This window comes from Mya arenaria, chromosome 5 (assembly GCF_026914265.1).
Source record: "Mya arenaria isolate MELC-2E11 chromosome 5, ASM2691426v1".
Classification (NCBI taxonomy): Eukaryota; Metazoa; Mollusca; class Bivalvia; order Myida; family Myidae; genus Mya; species Mya arenaria.
Genome location: NC_069126.1, coordinates 39,042,785 through 39,058,388, shown reverse-complemented (window position 1 = coordinate 39,058,388; position 15,604 = coordinate 39,042,785). Strand labels below are relative to the sequence as shown.

The 15,604-nt window shown below is 44.1% G+C and overlaps 2 protein-coding genes across 2 annotated transcripts in view; both read right to left on the bottom strand.

Moving 5' to 3' along the window:
* Positions 1-1,651: 1,651 nt before the first annotated feature.
* LOC128235671 (protein PFC0760c-like) lies at positions 1,652-2,473 on the bottom strand. The gene has a single exon (XM_052950475.1). The coding sequence runs from the start codon at positions 2,471-2,473 to the stop codon at positions 1,652-1,654; it is 822 nt and encodes a 273-aa protein (XP_052806435.1).
* Positions 2,474-3,167: 694 nt separating this feature from the next.
* Positions 3,168-15,604, bottom strand: part of LOC128233434 (angiotensin-converting enzyme-like) — a 54,692-nt gene continuing 42,255 nt past the window's right edge. The window contains exons 19-26 of the mRNA XM_052947106.1: positions 14,787-14,884; positions 14,140-14,309; positions 13,846-13,970; positions 12,282-12,380; positions 11,875-12,019; positions 11,507-11,605; positions 7,844-7,966; positions 3,168-3,679 (exon numbers count right to left, since the gene is read on the bottom strand). Of these exons, the coding sequence (XP_052803066.1) occupies positions 3,349-3,679; positions 7,844-7,966; positions 11,507-11,605; positions 11,875-12,019; positions 12,282-12,380; positions 13,846-13,970; positions 14,140-14,309; positions 14,787-14,884 (1,190 nt within the window). The 3' untranslated portion in view covers positions 3,168-3,348. The remainder of the gene's footprint in view (positions 3,680-7,843; positions 7,967-11,506; positions 11,606-11,874; positions 12,020-12,281; positions 12,381-13,845; positions 13,971-14,139; positions 14,310-14,786; positions 14,885-15,604) is intronic.

Genomic DNA, 15,604 nt, shown 5'->3' with positions numbered 1-15,604 from the left:
CATCGTGAGGGTTGTCATCGTGTTGGTTGTCATCATGTGGGTCGTCATCGTGTGTGTCGTTGTCGTGTGGGTCGTCATCGTTCATTTTGTGGGTCGTCATCTTGTGGGTCGTCATCGTGTGGGTCGTCATCGTGTGGTTAGTCATCGTGTGGGTCGTCATTGTGTGGGTCGGCGTCGTGTGGCTAGTCATCGTGTGGGTCGTCATCTTGTGGGTCGTCACCGGTTTGGTCGTCACCGTGTGGGTCGTCATCGTGTGGGTTGTCTTCGTGTGGGTCGTCATCGTGTGGGTCATCATTGTGTGGGTCGTTATCGTGTGGGTCGTTATCGTGTGGGTCGTTATCGTGTGGGTCGTCATCGTGTGGGTCGTTATCGTGTGGGTCGTCATTGTGTGGGTCGTCATCGTGTGGGTGCGTCGTGTGGCTAGTCATCGTGTGGGTCGTCATCTTGTGGATCGTCACCGGTTTGGTTGTCATCGTGTGGGTCATCATCGTGTGGGTCGTTTTTTTCTGGGTCGTCATCGTGTGTGTTGTCACCGGTTGGGTCGTCATCGTGTGTGTTGTCACCGGTTGGGTCGTTATCGTGTGGGTTGTCACCGGTTGGGTCGTCATTTTGTGGGTTGTCATCGGTATGGTCGTCATCGTGTGGGTCGTTATCGTGTGGGTTATCTTCGTGTGGGTCGTCGTCGTGTGGGTTGTCTTTGTGTGGGGTTGTCATCGTGTGGGTTTATTTGTGTGGGGTCGTCATCGTGTTGGTCGTCATCGTGTGGATCGTCATCTTGTGGGTTGTCACCGGTTGGGTCGTCATCTTGTGGATTGTCACCAGTTGGGTCATCATCGTGTGGGTGATCATCTTGTGGGTTGTCACCGGTTGGGTCGTCATCTTGTGAGTTGTCATCGGTATGGTCGTCATCGTGTGGGTCGTTTTCGTGTGGGTTATCTTCGTGTGGGTCGTCGTCGTGTGGGTTTGTGTTCGTGTGGGTTGTCTTTGTGTGGGGTCGTCATCGTGTTTGTCGTCATCGTGTGGATCGTCATCTTGTGGGTTGTCACCGGTTGGGTCGTCATCTTGTGGGTTGTCACCAGTTGGGTCATCATCGTGTGGGTGGTCATCTTGTGGGTCGTCACCGGTTGGGTCGTCATCGTGTGTGTTGTCACCGGTTTGGTCGTCATCGTGTGTGTTGTCACCGGTTGGGTCGTTATCGTGTGGGTTGTCACCGGTTGGGTCGTCATTTTGTGGGTTGTCATCGGTATGGTCGTCATCGTGTGGGTCGTTATCGTGTGGGTTATCTTCGTGTAGGTCATCATCGTGTGGGTCGTCTTCGTGTGGGGTCGTCATCGTATGGGTTGTCTTTGTGTGGTGTCGTCATCTTGTGGGTATTCACCGGTTGGGTCGTCATCGTGTGGGTTGTCATATTGTGGGTTGTCACCGGTTGGGTCGTCATCGTGTGGGTTGTCACCGGTTGGGTCGTCATCTTGTGGGTTGTCACCAGTTGGGTCGTCATCTTGTGGGTCGTCATCGTGTGGGTTGTCACCGGCTGGGTCGTCATATTGTGGGTTGTCACCGGTTGGGTCGTCATCGTGTGGGTCGTAATCGTTCATTGTGTAGGTCGTCATCGTGTGGGTTGTCTTTGTGTGGGTCGTCATCGTGTTAATGGTCATCGTGTGGATTGTCTTCGTGTGGGGTCGTCATTCTGTGGGTTGTCTTCGTGTAGGTCGTCATCGTGTGGGTCGTCATCGTGTGGGTTGTTTTCGTGTTCGTCGTCTTCCTCTGTGTCGTCACCGGTTGGGTCGTCATTGTGTGGGTCGTCATCGTGTAGGTCGTCATCGTGTGGGTCATCATCGTGAGAGTCGCCATCGTGTGGGTCGTCATCGTGTGGGTCGTCATCGTGTGGGTTGTCATCGTGTGGGTTGTCATCGTAGGGGTCGTCCTTGTGTGAGTCGTCATCGTGTTGGTTGTCATCGTGTTGGTTGTCATCGTGTGGGTTGTCATCTTGTGGGTTGTCACCGGTTGGGTCGTCATCTTGTGGGTCGTCATCGTGTGTGTCGTCATCGTGTGGGTTGTTTTCGTGTTCGTCGTCTTCTTCTCTGTCGTCACCGGTTGGGTTGTCATCGTGTGGGTTGTCACCGTATGGGTCGTTCTCGTGTGAGTCGTCATCGTGTGCGTTGTCATCGTGTGGGTTGTCATCATGTGGGTCGTCATCTTGTGGGTTGTCACCGGTTGGGTCGTCATCTTGTGGGTTGTCACCGGTTGGGTCGTCATCGTGTGGGTGGTCATCTTGTGGGTTGTCACCGGTTGGGTCGCCATCTTGTGGGTTGTCACCGGTTGGATCGTCATCGTGTGGATCGTCATCTTGTGGGTTGTCGCCGGTTGGGTCGTCATCGTGTGGGTCGTAATCGTTCATCGTGTGAGTGGTCATCGTGTGGGTTGTCATCGTGTGGATCGTCATCTTGTGGGTTCTCACCGGTTGGGTCGTCATCGTATGGGTCGTAATCGTTCATCGTGTGAGTCGTCATCGTTTGGGTTGTCATCGTGTGGGTTGTCATCGTGTGGGTTGTCATCTTGTGAGTCTTCATCTTGTGGGTTGTCATCGTGTGGGCCGTCATCGTGTGAGTTGTCATCGTGTGGGTCGTCATCGTGTGGGTTGTCATCGTGTGAGTAGTCATCGTGTGAGTCTTCATCGTGTTGGTTGTCATCGTGTGGATCGTCATCGTGTGGGTCGTCATCGTGTGGGTTGTCATCGTGTGGGTTGTCATCGTGTGGGTTGTCATTGTAGGGGTCGTTCTCGTGTGAGTCGTCATCGTGTCGGTCGTTATCGTGTTCGTCAGTCATGATTTTTGTCATCGTTGTCGGTGATGTCTGAACCTTTTTTTTTCGTCTAAACAACCGTTTTACTTCGAGCTATAACCTCAGTGCTCGTGGTTAAAGCTCAGTTAGCTTACGCCATATACCCAAGATACCTCATTTAGAACACAATTGATGATGAGATGACATTGAGTTAATCAGAGTGTCGAATAGCCTATTACTGCAGATATTTCATTGCTTGGTTGTCATTCCCGCCAGTTTTCAGTACACAAATATAAAGATATTCACCGTGCTTGGATGAAAAAACAGATAATACATTACTTTCTTTAAAATGTATTTTTTATTCATGTTAATAATTGTAAACAGTATCAAGCAGTAAATCAGACATAAAAAGTACCTGCATAACATTTATAAGCAATATTACCACCTAAATAGTTATTTTATACAACTGTTAAATAAATAAACCGCGCGGAACGCACGCTCTATAATTCCGATTAAGATTTATAATGAATTTAATGGAGTTATACGTTATAGTATGAACACCGAGGTTCACAGCAAAGATGAACATAAATGTCCAAATAAGACAACAATCAGAGAAAAAAACGATATATGTCTAGCAGCACCATTCCGGTTTTCAATAAAAGAACACTTCGATGGAGTAGTGAGTTCCAGTGGAGTACTGACTTCCGGTGGAGTAGTGTCTTCTGGTTGTGGGCAAGCCGCTGACCAGCCTGGTCGCTCATTTCGGGTCTCCTGTTCCAGCCACGTGATTAGCGGGCGGAAGTACTCGAGGATGGCGCCGGCGTCCATGGTCCTGCGGCCGGTGATCATCTGCATAGCATCCGGCCATGGTCGAGAAGACCCCAACTTTAAAACACTCCTGTAACGGAACACGAGTCTTTGACTAGATTTATGTTGCCCTTAAACATTGGAATATAAATAACAGTTTGTTTCATAATATTTCTAGTGTATAATACTGTTGTACAAATATTAATAATTATACCTTTCTCGCAATTCATCACTAAAGACTTTTAACTTTTAACAGACAGGATTGCTTTGTTTACGTTACCAGTTATACCGACAACTGAGGATTCTTTTTTTCGATTATTTGATAGTGGTGTCTTTGAAATAGAGTCCGATTTGTCAGTAGGGATTTGTCACTTATCCCGATTTGGAGTGCAAGTCAGTGGATTTCAATTCTTGAATACATGTAGGCGACATCAACATATTAGTTTTTGTGATTTCTATAATCGCGTCGTTTAGGTCAACTTTCTGTTTTCGATGTCATCCAGCCGCGTCAGCAAATCGGTGAAAACGATTTAATCGTGAACACCAAACGTAAATATTTCACTCGAAACTATGCCATCCGTGAAATATTACGTTAGGTGTTCACTCGGTGAAATATATAACGATATTACACTAAAACAAATGATTATCCTCTATATCTTTAAACTTGGTGTCAGTGTGTGGGCATATTGTCCAATACGCCATGGCTGTGTACGGCTGCCACGAAGATCCGCGCATCCATGTGTATTTGCTCGTGAAAGCTACTAAGTTTGACACATAAAGTAAAGGCCTTATGATTCATTAACTCGCGTTATATTCACGATAAAACCTAGTTTACACGTCCCACAGTATTGGAAAATGTCGGTGTTAAAGAAACATGTTTGCAAGCCTTTGTACTGAGGCCCTACACAGCAGACCGAAGAAGGTCCCATTGATCATCATAATGATGTCTCTAGTGAGATACCGCCTTCTAGATTACCATGCCTCACAATTGAGGTTAGGTAGCCCGTGGGATCTCTTCAGATAGAAGTGACGGGACAATTCAGGATAGTGGATGTCTCTGCGCGAGTGGCAACCAAACAATGTTCACGGCAGAACGTGTTGTAGAGTGGACCTGCATGACCTGAAACTAGCTTTTGACAGGAGCGTACCGCGCAGTTTGCATTTCACAGCGTCAATGGTGGAGAACAGCGGCTAGTATCTCCGTACCTAAAATCAGCACAGCCAAGCGAGCGACTTCCTTCAACATCTATACGGACTATATGTGCACTATTTGGACATAAATACTTTCGAAAGTGTGCGTTCTCAACGACGATAATGAGCAACTGGCGACGTACGGACTCCCTACACAAGCCGACAATGGAATACCATTTCAAACAGATTACCTGTAAAAGTTGTTCAAGATGTGGACTCAAACATGCACGCAAACAATGCACTGCCAAAAACGCAATCTGGAGCCGATGCTCATAGAAAGGTCACTTCAGCCGTAAATGCAGATGTGCGAGAATGTCAACACAGCGTACCAAATCAAGAGATACAACCAGAATGACGACGTTAATCAATCGAAAAACTGCAGAATGTGCTTTACCTTTATACCATGAAGATGGTGCATACTTCAAGAATAACACAACAAACACCGCAGTGAGTCGCGTACCATTCAAATATATACAGAGTATAGAATTAGAAAACACATCATTAAAAAAGACTTGTAAAGGACTTGCTACTGAAAACTCTTCATTGATTTTAAAAAAATCAGAAACTGAAAGCCTTTAACAAAAGTCTCCAAAATGATATTTCGTCCTTAAAGACAAACATCTGTGATACAAATACTAGAGAAAATAATGTATTGAGAAAATAATGAACTGTGCGATGAATACAATCAAATTAGAGAAATATTTGATATTCAAGTTGATAAGATTGCTGAATTTGAGTTTAAATTAAGAAATGTACGAACAGAAAACACAGACTTGAAATCAAAAATAAACGATTTGAAAACTCAAATAATCCACCTTAAAACTAACCCTGAGCGCAAAACTGGCTCATTTCGCCAAGCAGAAACAGAAAAGCAACGTTTACGCTATCCGGCTAACTACAATGGATGTTCAGAACATGAACGTGAAGGTGCAGACCCAAGACCTACAGGTTGGCATCAAACATGGCACCAAACACTGAGAATAGGTCAGTTTCGTGGAAATGTGAGACGTGTGAGACAGTACCAGCATGATTACCGCATTTCTGATGCGCATAACATTGTGAACAGTAGAAAGCGATTAAAATGCAGAAGTGATGTGGTGCTTACGCTTTATTGGCCAACTTGGTACTTATAATTCACAGTGTATTTACTTGTTCTGTTGACAGTGTTTATGATGTAATCCGTCCTAACTTCTTCTTTAACTTGAACTTTAACGGAGTAAAGTTTTTTTTTAAAGGAGGGGGGTGTGTTATGCTGTACGTCATGCCATACTTTGGGTAAAATGTTTTTGTGAATTGAAACTAGTTTCATAATTTCAGCGTTTCTCTATTTACAAATAATTGTTTGTTAGGTGTTTTTACATCTGTAATTTGAAATATGCAACTGTGTTTGTGACAGGTAAGCAAACGCCAATGATTTAGGATGTTGCTAATTGCCAAACAAAGGAGGTGTCAGTCGAAGCCATATTGACCTTAGCTTACTGCTTTATTGTTTCTTTGTATCTAATTTAGCACATTGACATACGTTTTGATTGAGCACTATTTGAAATCAGAAGTAAATAGTTTGAGCTGAGCTGTCAGTCTTTTTGATTGGTTAAATTTATGTAATGCATGACCGGGCCGCACAATATAAGGTAACGTATTTTTTAATGTTTAGAGTGTTTTGTCCGCCCGGTTAGCTCAATCGGTAGAGCGTTGGACTCTGAATCGGACAACCCGGGTTCGATTCCCGGGCGGACCAGGTCACTTCTGTTGTGATTGGTTATGAAATCCTTTCTACGGTCATTCGCACTGTACCACTGCCCCTGCCATGTACAGAAGTTGTCAGTTCCTTGCAGAGGTGAAGGCACCCAGTACTGGTTCTGCCCAGGATAGGTGTGCGGTGGTTGAACTGTCACTCTGGGACCCTTCAATGTGCTCACGCCGGGACCCGGAGTATAAACTACTAACACCACCAATGTTTAGAGAAGAGGTTGTGAATAGAATACGGACAATTGAAAATTGTCTGAGCTCGAAGGTGGTTTTACCACAGTCCAGCAAACTATAGCGTTGTCACTGTTGTACAATATATTTGGTGTTAATTTTTGGACTACACACACTGTGTTATTACATCAAGTATTTGTTAAGGAAAGAACAAACATAATAAAATCGTGAAAAGAACTTGGTGTCGTGAAAAGGATTTTGGTTTGGACTTTAAAAAGCTAATTCCCCATTGGTGCTCCAATCTACTGGTTTATAGTTAAAAAAATACACGGCACAACACCATCATTTGTTGATGGTCGACCAGTTGAAAAGCCGTCGATGGTGCTTTCAATATTACATTTAAACACTGTTTCACAGCCTACTAGTGCTGATGAAATCACGTGTCATGTTAAACAGGCGTTTCTGTTGCACATCTCTTAGATGACGTCACATCCGGAGAGCTATATAGGGCTTGTTTCACAAACTCACAGTATGGTTACCTTAGACGATAGTCTGGGTCAACAGTCATTTATATCTATATAAGAATTTTGAACAGTTTTGCTCCAATTACGTTACAGTGACATTATAATTAAAGTTTCAATGTTCGACATTTGGCTCTTCCGGCAGTCAAAATATTCTATTTATTGTATGGAATTCTAGTTTGGATCATGTAACCGCTTGGTTTGTAAATTAAATGCTAGAAAATTTCGAGTGCATGTTGACGATTGCATTGCTGAACGTAAGATATAAAGTTCATGGGACATTGTGGCATCATCCATATGTGCTGCCCTCATGTGTAGACATAGCGATTAAACGCAATAAGATTGGCCTTGTTTTTGACAATGATATAGTTTTGAGAATTCTACAAATATTTGCTGTCATATTAAACCAATGTAGACAAAGACATCGACATATGGATAAGTGACAAATCTCCCATATTAACAATACTAGTAACTATTTTACGATCGAAGACCTTCTATAAAGATTTAAAAAGGAGATTCAAATGTACATATTTTGTTTTTATCATTTGACTAACAACGAATCTCTATGATATACGTGCTAAAGCATAATTCTTAAAAATCGACAACAACTTGTCGAGGCGTACATGAGCGCGTCACCGGCAGCCTGCGAGTTGTAGATGTCACACGTGTGGAGGGGACCGGAATGGTTGGCTGCGTCACACAGCGCCTCGTGGAACTGGAACTGGACCACGTAACTCACGAAATACCTGCAACAACAAAAAAAACGTCAATCGTGCGCATGCGTGATACTAAGAAGTGCCGTCACGTGCCAGTCATTGGTTCACTGGAAATCTTTGGCCAATTTTAATTCTGAATGCCTATTGATTTATTTTATATTAATTTATTATGAAGGTAGTTTCATAATGGACTGGGATGTTATCGGCAGATCCCAACATTTTCAATATGATATAATTTAGTAAGGAACATAGAATGAGATCTATGTGTCGATTAAAGAACTGCAATTTCTACTCATGTTATCCTACTTCAAAATCATCAAGAACAACAAATCACTGAGGAAGAGTGGCATACCTCAACATTACTCTCTGTATGCGTCAGGACACAAGGCAAAGAGCTCGCGGTGGAACTCTATGCGTCAAGTCACAAGGTAAAGAGCTCGTCGTGGAACTCTTTGAGTCAAGTCACAGGGTAAAGGGCTCGTGGTGGAACTCTATGCGTCAAGTCACTAGGTAAAGAGCTCGTGGTGGAACTCTATGCGTCAAGTCACAGGGTATTACAATTAGCAAATGCTAATTGTAATTTATCATAACAGGGAAAGGAACTCTAATAGTTTATTTCTACCGTTCCAATCCTGAAATTTGATTATGTATTTGTATTGAAATGTTGATAAATTTTGCTCAATAAAATATGTTTAAACCAAGTCACAGGGTAAAGAGCTCGTCGTGGACCTTAATGCGTCAAGTCACAGGGTAAAGAGCTCGTGGTGGACCTCTATGCGTCAAGTCACAGGGCAAAGAGCACGTCGTTGAGCTCTATGCGTCAAGTCACAGGGCAAAGAGCACGTCGTTGAGCTCTTTGCGTCAAGACACAGGGCAAAGAGCACGTCGTTGAGCTCTTTGCGTCAAGACACAGGGCAAATAGCACGTCGTTGAGCTCTTTGCGTCAAGACACAGGGCAAAGAGCACGTCGTTGAGCTCTATGCGTCAAGACACAGGGCAAAGAGCACGTCGATGAGCTCTTTGCGTCAAGACACAGGGCAAAGAGCTCGTCGTGGAGCTCTATGCGTCAAGACACAGGGCAAAGAGCTCGTCGTGGAGCTCTATGCGTCAAGACACAGGGCAAAGAGCTCGTCGTGGAACTCTTTGAGTCAAGTCACAGGGTAAAGAGCTCGTCGTGGAGCTCTATGCGTCAAGTCACAGGGTAAAGAGCTCGTCGTGGAGCTCCATGCGTCAAGTCACCGAGTAAAGAACTCGTCGTGGAACTCTTTGAGCCAAGTCACAGGGTAAAGAGCTCGTCGTGGAGCTCTATGCGTCAAGTCACAGGGTAAAGTGCTCGTCGTGGACCTCTATGCGTCAAGATACAGGGTAAAGTGCTCGTCGTGGACCTCTATGCGTCAAGATACAGGGTAAAGTGCTCGTCGTGGACCTCTATGCGTCAAGTCACAGGGTAAAGTGCTCGTCGTGGACCTCTATGCGTCAAGTCACAGGGTAAAGTGCTCGTCGTGGACCTCTATGCGTCAAGTCACAGGGTAAAGTGCTCGTCGTGGACCTATATGCGTCAAGTCACAGGGTAAAGTGCACTCGTGGAATTATTTGCGTCAAGACACAGGGTAAAGTGCTCGCCGTGGACCTCTATGCGTCAAGATACAGGGTAAAGAGTTCGTCGTGGACCTCTATGAGTCAAGATACAAGGTAAAGAGCTCGTCGTGGACCTCTTTGAGTCAAGTCACAGAGTAAAGAGCTCGTCGTGGAGCTCTATGCGGCAAGTCACAGGTTAAAGAGCTCGTCGTAAAGTGCTCATCAAGGAACTCTTTGAGTCAAGTCACAGGGTATAGAGCTCGTCATGGAACTCTTTGAGTCAAGACACAGGGTAAAGTGCTCGTCGTTGAGCTCTATGCGTCAAGTCACAGGGTAAAGAGTTCGTCGTGGAACTCTTTGAGTCAAGTCACAGGGTAAAGAGCTCGTCGCGGACCTCAATGCGTCAAGTCATAGTTTAAGAGCTCGTCGTGGAGCTCTATGCGTCAAGTCACAGGGTAAAGAGCTCGTCGTGGAACTCTATGCGTTAAGTCACAGGGTGAAGAGTTCGTCGTGGAACTCTTTGAGTCAAGTCACAGGGTAAAGAGTTCGTCGTGGACCCTTATGCGTCAAGTCACAGGGTAAAGAGCTCGTCATGGAACTCTATGCGTCAAGTCACAGGATAAAGAGCTCGTCGTGGAACTCTATGCGTTAAGTCACAGAGTGAAGAGTTCGTCGTGGAACTCTTTGCGTCAAGTCATAGGGTAAAGAGCTCGTCGTGGAACTTTTTGCGTCAAGTCACAGGTTAAAGAGATCGTCGTGGAACTCTATGTGTCAAGTCACAGGGTAAAGAGCTCGTCGTGGAACTCTTTGAGTCAAGTCACAGGGTAAAGAGCTCGTCGATGAACTCTATGCGTCAAGTCACAGGGGAAAAGAGCTCGTCGTGGAACTCTATGCGTCAAGTCACAGGGTAAAGAGTTCGTCGTGGACCTCTATGCGTCAAGATACAGGGTAAAGAGTTCGTCGTGGAGCTCTATGCGTCAAGTCACAGGGCAAAGAGCTCGTCGTGGACCTCTATGCGTCAAGTCACAGGGTAAAGAGTTCGTCGTGGACCTCTATGCGTCAAGTCACAGGGTTAAGAGCTCGTCGTGGAGCTCTATGCGTCAAGTCACAGGGCAAAGAGCTCGTCGTGGACGTCTATGCGTCAACACACAGGGTTAAGAGCTCGTCGTGGAACTCTTTGAGTAAAGTCACAGGTTAAAGAGCTCGTCGTGGAGCTCTATGCGTCAAGTCACAGGGTAAAGAACTCGTCGTGGACGTCTATGCGTCAACACACAGGGTTAAGAGCTCGTCGTGGAACTCTGAGTCAAGTCATAGGGTAAAGAGCTCGTCGTGGAGCTCTATGCGTCAAGTCACAAGGTAAAGAGCTCGTTGTGGACCTCTATGCGTCAAGTCACAGGGTAAAGAGCTCGTCGTGGACCTCTATGCGTCAAGTCACAGGGTAAAGAGCTCGTCGTGGACCTCTATGCGTCAAGACACAACATTAAGATATCGTTTTGGAATTCGATGCGACAAGCCACAACTTTGAACTCTATACGTCAAGAAAAAAAGGTAAAGAGCATTTCGTGGATCTCTATGCGTCAAGACACAACGTTGTTCTCGATGCGTCTAGACACAACGTCAACGTTGCACTCTTTACGTCAAGGCACAACATTGAACTCTATACGTCGAGACACAGGGTAAAGAGCTCGTCGTGGACCTCTATGCGTCAAGTCACAGGGTAAAGAGCTCGTCGTGGACCTCTATGCGTCAAGTCACAGGGTAAAGAGCTCGTCGTGGACCTCTATGCGTCAAGTCACAGGGTAAAGAGCTCGTCGTGGACCTCTATGGCTCAAGACACAGGGTAAAGTGCTCGTCGTGGAGCTCTATACGTCGAGACACAAGGTAAAGAGCTCGTTTTGGAACTCTGCGTACAGAGCTCTATTCAGTGAGACAGTCACTGGTCATGAATTACAAACATTGAAATCATCCCCATATAAATACAGGGTTCCATACCTGATGTAAGGGACATTAGCGGGAATGTGGTACTTGGCCCCAGGGTCAAAGTCGTCATCTCCACGCCCCACAGGCGGAGACACGCCCTGGTACTCGCACCTGGAAAACGAAATTGACAAGCATGCATTATTACATCCACATTATGCTAATAAGATATGATTTTGTTTTTATTGAGAAGAGCCACATATGTATAATATGGGCGTGTTTAACTATGGTGTACGTTCCTTTGCAGTGGTTCGATTAAGCGTATTCATTAAAATAAGCTCCAAATCATTACGACAGTTTTTCAATTTAATTCACTCGCAGACATGATATCTTATTTGAAACTTTATTTGCAATTATGTGCACAAGGTCATCGGGGAACAGACCTGAGGTCCCACCATTTCTGGTTGTACTGTTGGGGCGTGGTCTCCCCGCTGAATACGCTCCACCTCCACTGGTCAATCAGGTAACCGAACGGCAGGAATGAAACCTTCTCCAGAGCCATCCGCAACAGAAAGTTGATGTCACCCTCTGAAAAAACATGTTCTCAATCGTTTCGTTTCATACAGGTTTTTTTTTTTAAAGAAAGCCTTTAAATATATTCATTGTATCTACATGTATTAGTATTTTCCCTGTATCGTGGTTTTCGTTGGTTTGAAAAATCTTCGCAATATAACTGCATAAAATTTGTCTTCGTTATTTTGAAAATTGTTCGCAATATAACTGCATGAAATTCTTCTACTAGTATTTCTAAATGTCAGACACAATTACCTCAATATGGCTGAGAACTAACCGTGCGTATTCGAGGCTTTGTCGAGGAGGCCGATTGTCGCAAGATGGCGCGGCGTGGACACGGACAGAGCCATGACGTCACCGATCGCCTCGTGGAAACCTGACATAATAAAAACACGAATGTATGGGAATTGTGTACATATACACTTAAAACTATGCACATTAAATTATTGTTACGATATCTGTTTCCATCCCCAAGGCACAATCTTACAAACCAACCAACATCTTTTTTCTAAGAAACTTCATGCCAGCATAAGAATTTAATTCCCAAAGTTTCAGTAGGAGGTTTTAGGAAGGATACATCATGTACCTTACAACAGTATGAGAAACTTTATATTCCTCGAAATATAGACACGCGTTACAAAAGCCTAAAACTGTAACAAATCAGTGCATCAGCTGCGTTACCATAAGGTATTGTTGGAAACAATGGACAGCTACGTTACCATCAGGGATTGTTGGAAACAATGTTCAGCTACGTTACAATCACCGATTGTTGTGAGGAATGGACAGCTACGTTACCATAAGGGATTGTTGGAAACAATGGACAGCTACGTTACCATTAGGGATTTTTGGAAACAATGTACAGCTACGTTACAATCACCGATTGTTGGGAAGAATGGACAGCTATGATACCATAAGGGGTTGTTGGAACAATGGACAGCTACGTTACCATAAGGGATTGTCGGAAACAATGGACAGCTACGTTATCAAAAGGGATTTTTGGAAGCAATGAACAGCTACGTTACCATCAGGGATTGTTGGACACAATGTGCAGCTACGTTACCATAAGGGATTGTTGGACACAATGTACAGCTACGTTACCATAAGGGATTGTTGGAAACAATGGACAACTACGTTACCATCAGGTATTGTTGGGAAGAATTGAGAGCTACATTAACATCAGCGATTGTTATAAGTATGGACAGCTACGTTACCAGCAGCGATTGTTGGGATGAACGGACAGATATGCGTTCCTATCAGAGATGGTTCGGAAAAATGTACAGCTACATTATCATCAGTGATTGTAGAGAAGAATGGACAGCTACGTTACCATCAGCGATTTTTTGGAAGAATGGACAGCTACGTTACCACTAGGGATTGTTGGGAAGAATGGACAAATAAACGTTACCATTAGTGATTGTTGGGAAGAATGGACAGATAAACGTTACCATCAGGGATTGTTGGGAAGAATGGGCAAATAAACGTTACCATTAGTGATTGTTGGGAAGAAGGGACAGATACACGTCACCATAAGTGATTGTTGGGAATAATGGACAGATATTCGTTCCCATCACGGATTGATTGGAAAATGGACAGATATACATTACCATCACGGATTTTGGGGAAGAATGGACGGATACACGTCACCATTAGTGTTTGTTTGGAAGGTCCCCGGTACTCAAATGTATATACTGTACACAATGTATATACCCTATGAGAGGTACTGTTAATACATACATCATGGTATCACATTTTTTAAAGACTGCAAACTCTTATTTAACTTTACGTAGTAATCAGTTCGATTTTAAATTTTAGTTCAGATAGTCAGCGTTGGTTGGTGTTACCTGGGTTCGCGCCCTCCCGGAAGACGACGGGCTGGTTACGGTACTGCAGAAAGTATTGCACGTGACCCATTTCGTGGTGGATCACCAACAGGTTCTCCATGTTCACTTCCGTGCACATCTTTATACTACCGAAAAACAAAAAGGTGACATGAAAACACCATGTCATTACCAGTAAACTTTGTGATGTAAACATTTAAATGACATCATCTGTTAATGCTTGATTAAAATACATGTACACGCAGTGAGCGTACCAAATCCTGCTGACAATCATGTGAATTTAAGATATACTCTAACCGGAAATCGTGTTGGTCGTAGAAGTCCCATGCGGAGGCGTGGCACACCATGGTAACGTGGTCGGGCTGTTGCATGAGCGTGCGCTCCCAGAAGGAGGGCGGCATTGTTTCCAGACCCAGGGAAGTAAAGAACTCTTCCGCTACACGGAACATGCGCGTCACAGTATAGTTCTGTATACAGTATGAACAAAATGGCTTCAAATCTTTCTTAGTACACCGTTGTTGCTAAGTTATTCTCTTTCAAACATGATAATTAATACTTTAGTAGAGGTCATGAAGTAACATTTTAATGATTAAAAATGGGCTGAGTGAGCATAGTGAACCTGCCCTTCTTAATCAGTAAAATATTACTTCAGTTCATCTACCTGTCCTAGAATACTATCTCATTGGCTGAAAAATTGTCAACCCAAAATCCGACGCAGGGATTGTGTATTGGATTAGTGGCAGAAGGCGGACTTTTATCCATCCGCGAAGGTTGAAATTCTTAATGATTAAGCCTAGTACTTAATGATAGCCTATCTGCAAGTTTATTGGCTGAAAGTATAGGTTGTGTTCTGATAAGTGTTACTTAAACAGATATTTGTCAGATGTAAATATAGGTACTAGCGTTTTTCAATACTTGTGAAAGCAATATATTGTTAATGATACCTGACGTAACATTTCTGGCGTGACGTCAATTTCCTCGACCCCCGGGAACGGCTCTACGATGTCGTAAATGTTATCCCATTTCTGAGCCCACATGTTGCCTTCAGGATGAAATAGACTATTACTACGTGAGCATTTAACCAAACCAAAATCGATTCGTATTTTTTAGTTCGATGTTCAGCTGTTCAGGTTTCGACACCATTTCCGGTTGCATCACACGGAAACAAGAACAATCTTCAAACCAGAACTATCTTTAAAAATAATCATTCGAACATTGTAACGAAACGAACAGAACTATCTATCTATAAATAATTTACTATTTCAATGATTATGTAGTTCCACTGAAGGGCATTGGACACAACGATGCTTCATCATGGTAACAAAAAGAATGATTTACGGAATCTAAATACTTCAAGCGCGTCGTGAAAACACACCTGTAAAAAAATAGATCGGGTTAGCGATAAGGTCGGTTATTTTACGCCCTGTAAACATTCGCACCACAACCAAAAAGGGAACATAGCAAAACGAGCGACAGTCACTTCCGGGTTAGGACGGACGCATTGTTTTGTTGACAAAACTTCTATTTCCCTTTATAACTGCTTATTCGGTTTCATCGCATCGTTTTTACATGTAAATCCGACTTTCATTGAAGACTCCATGTTCAGGGTTCACATGCGCGCCATCGTTTGGGATGGATTAAAATGTGCACTGTTTACTTGTGTGGGCAATAAGTTGCGGGTGGGCGTCGTGGCCAGTAATTTGCATTACCATTGCTACCAATGGACAGGCTCAATCAAACCGAGCCTCCAATATGTTCATAA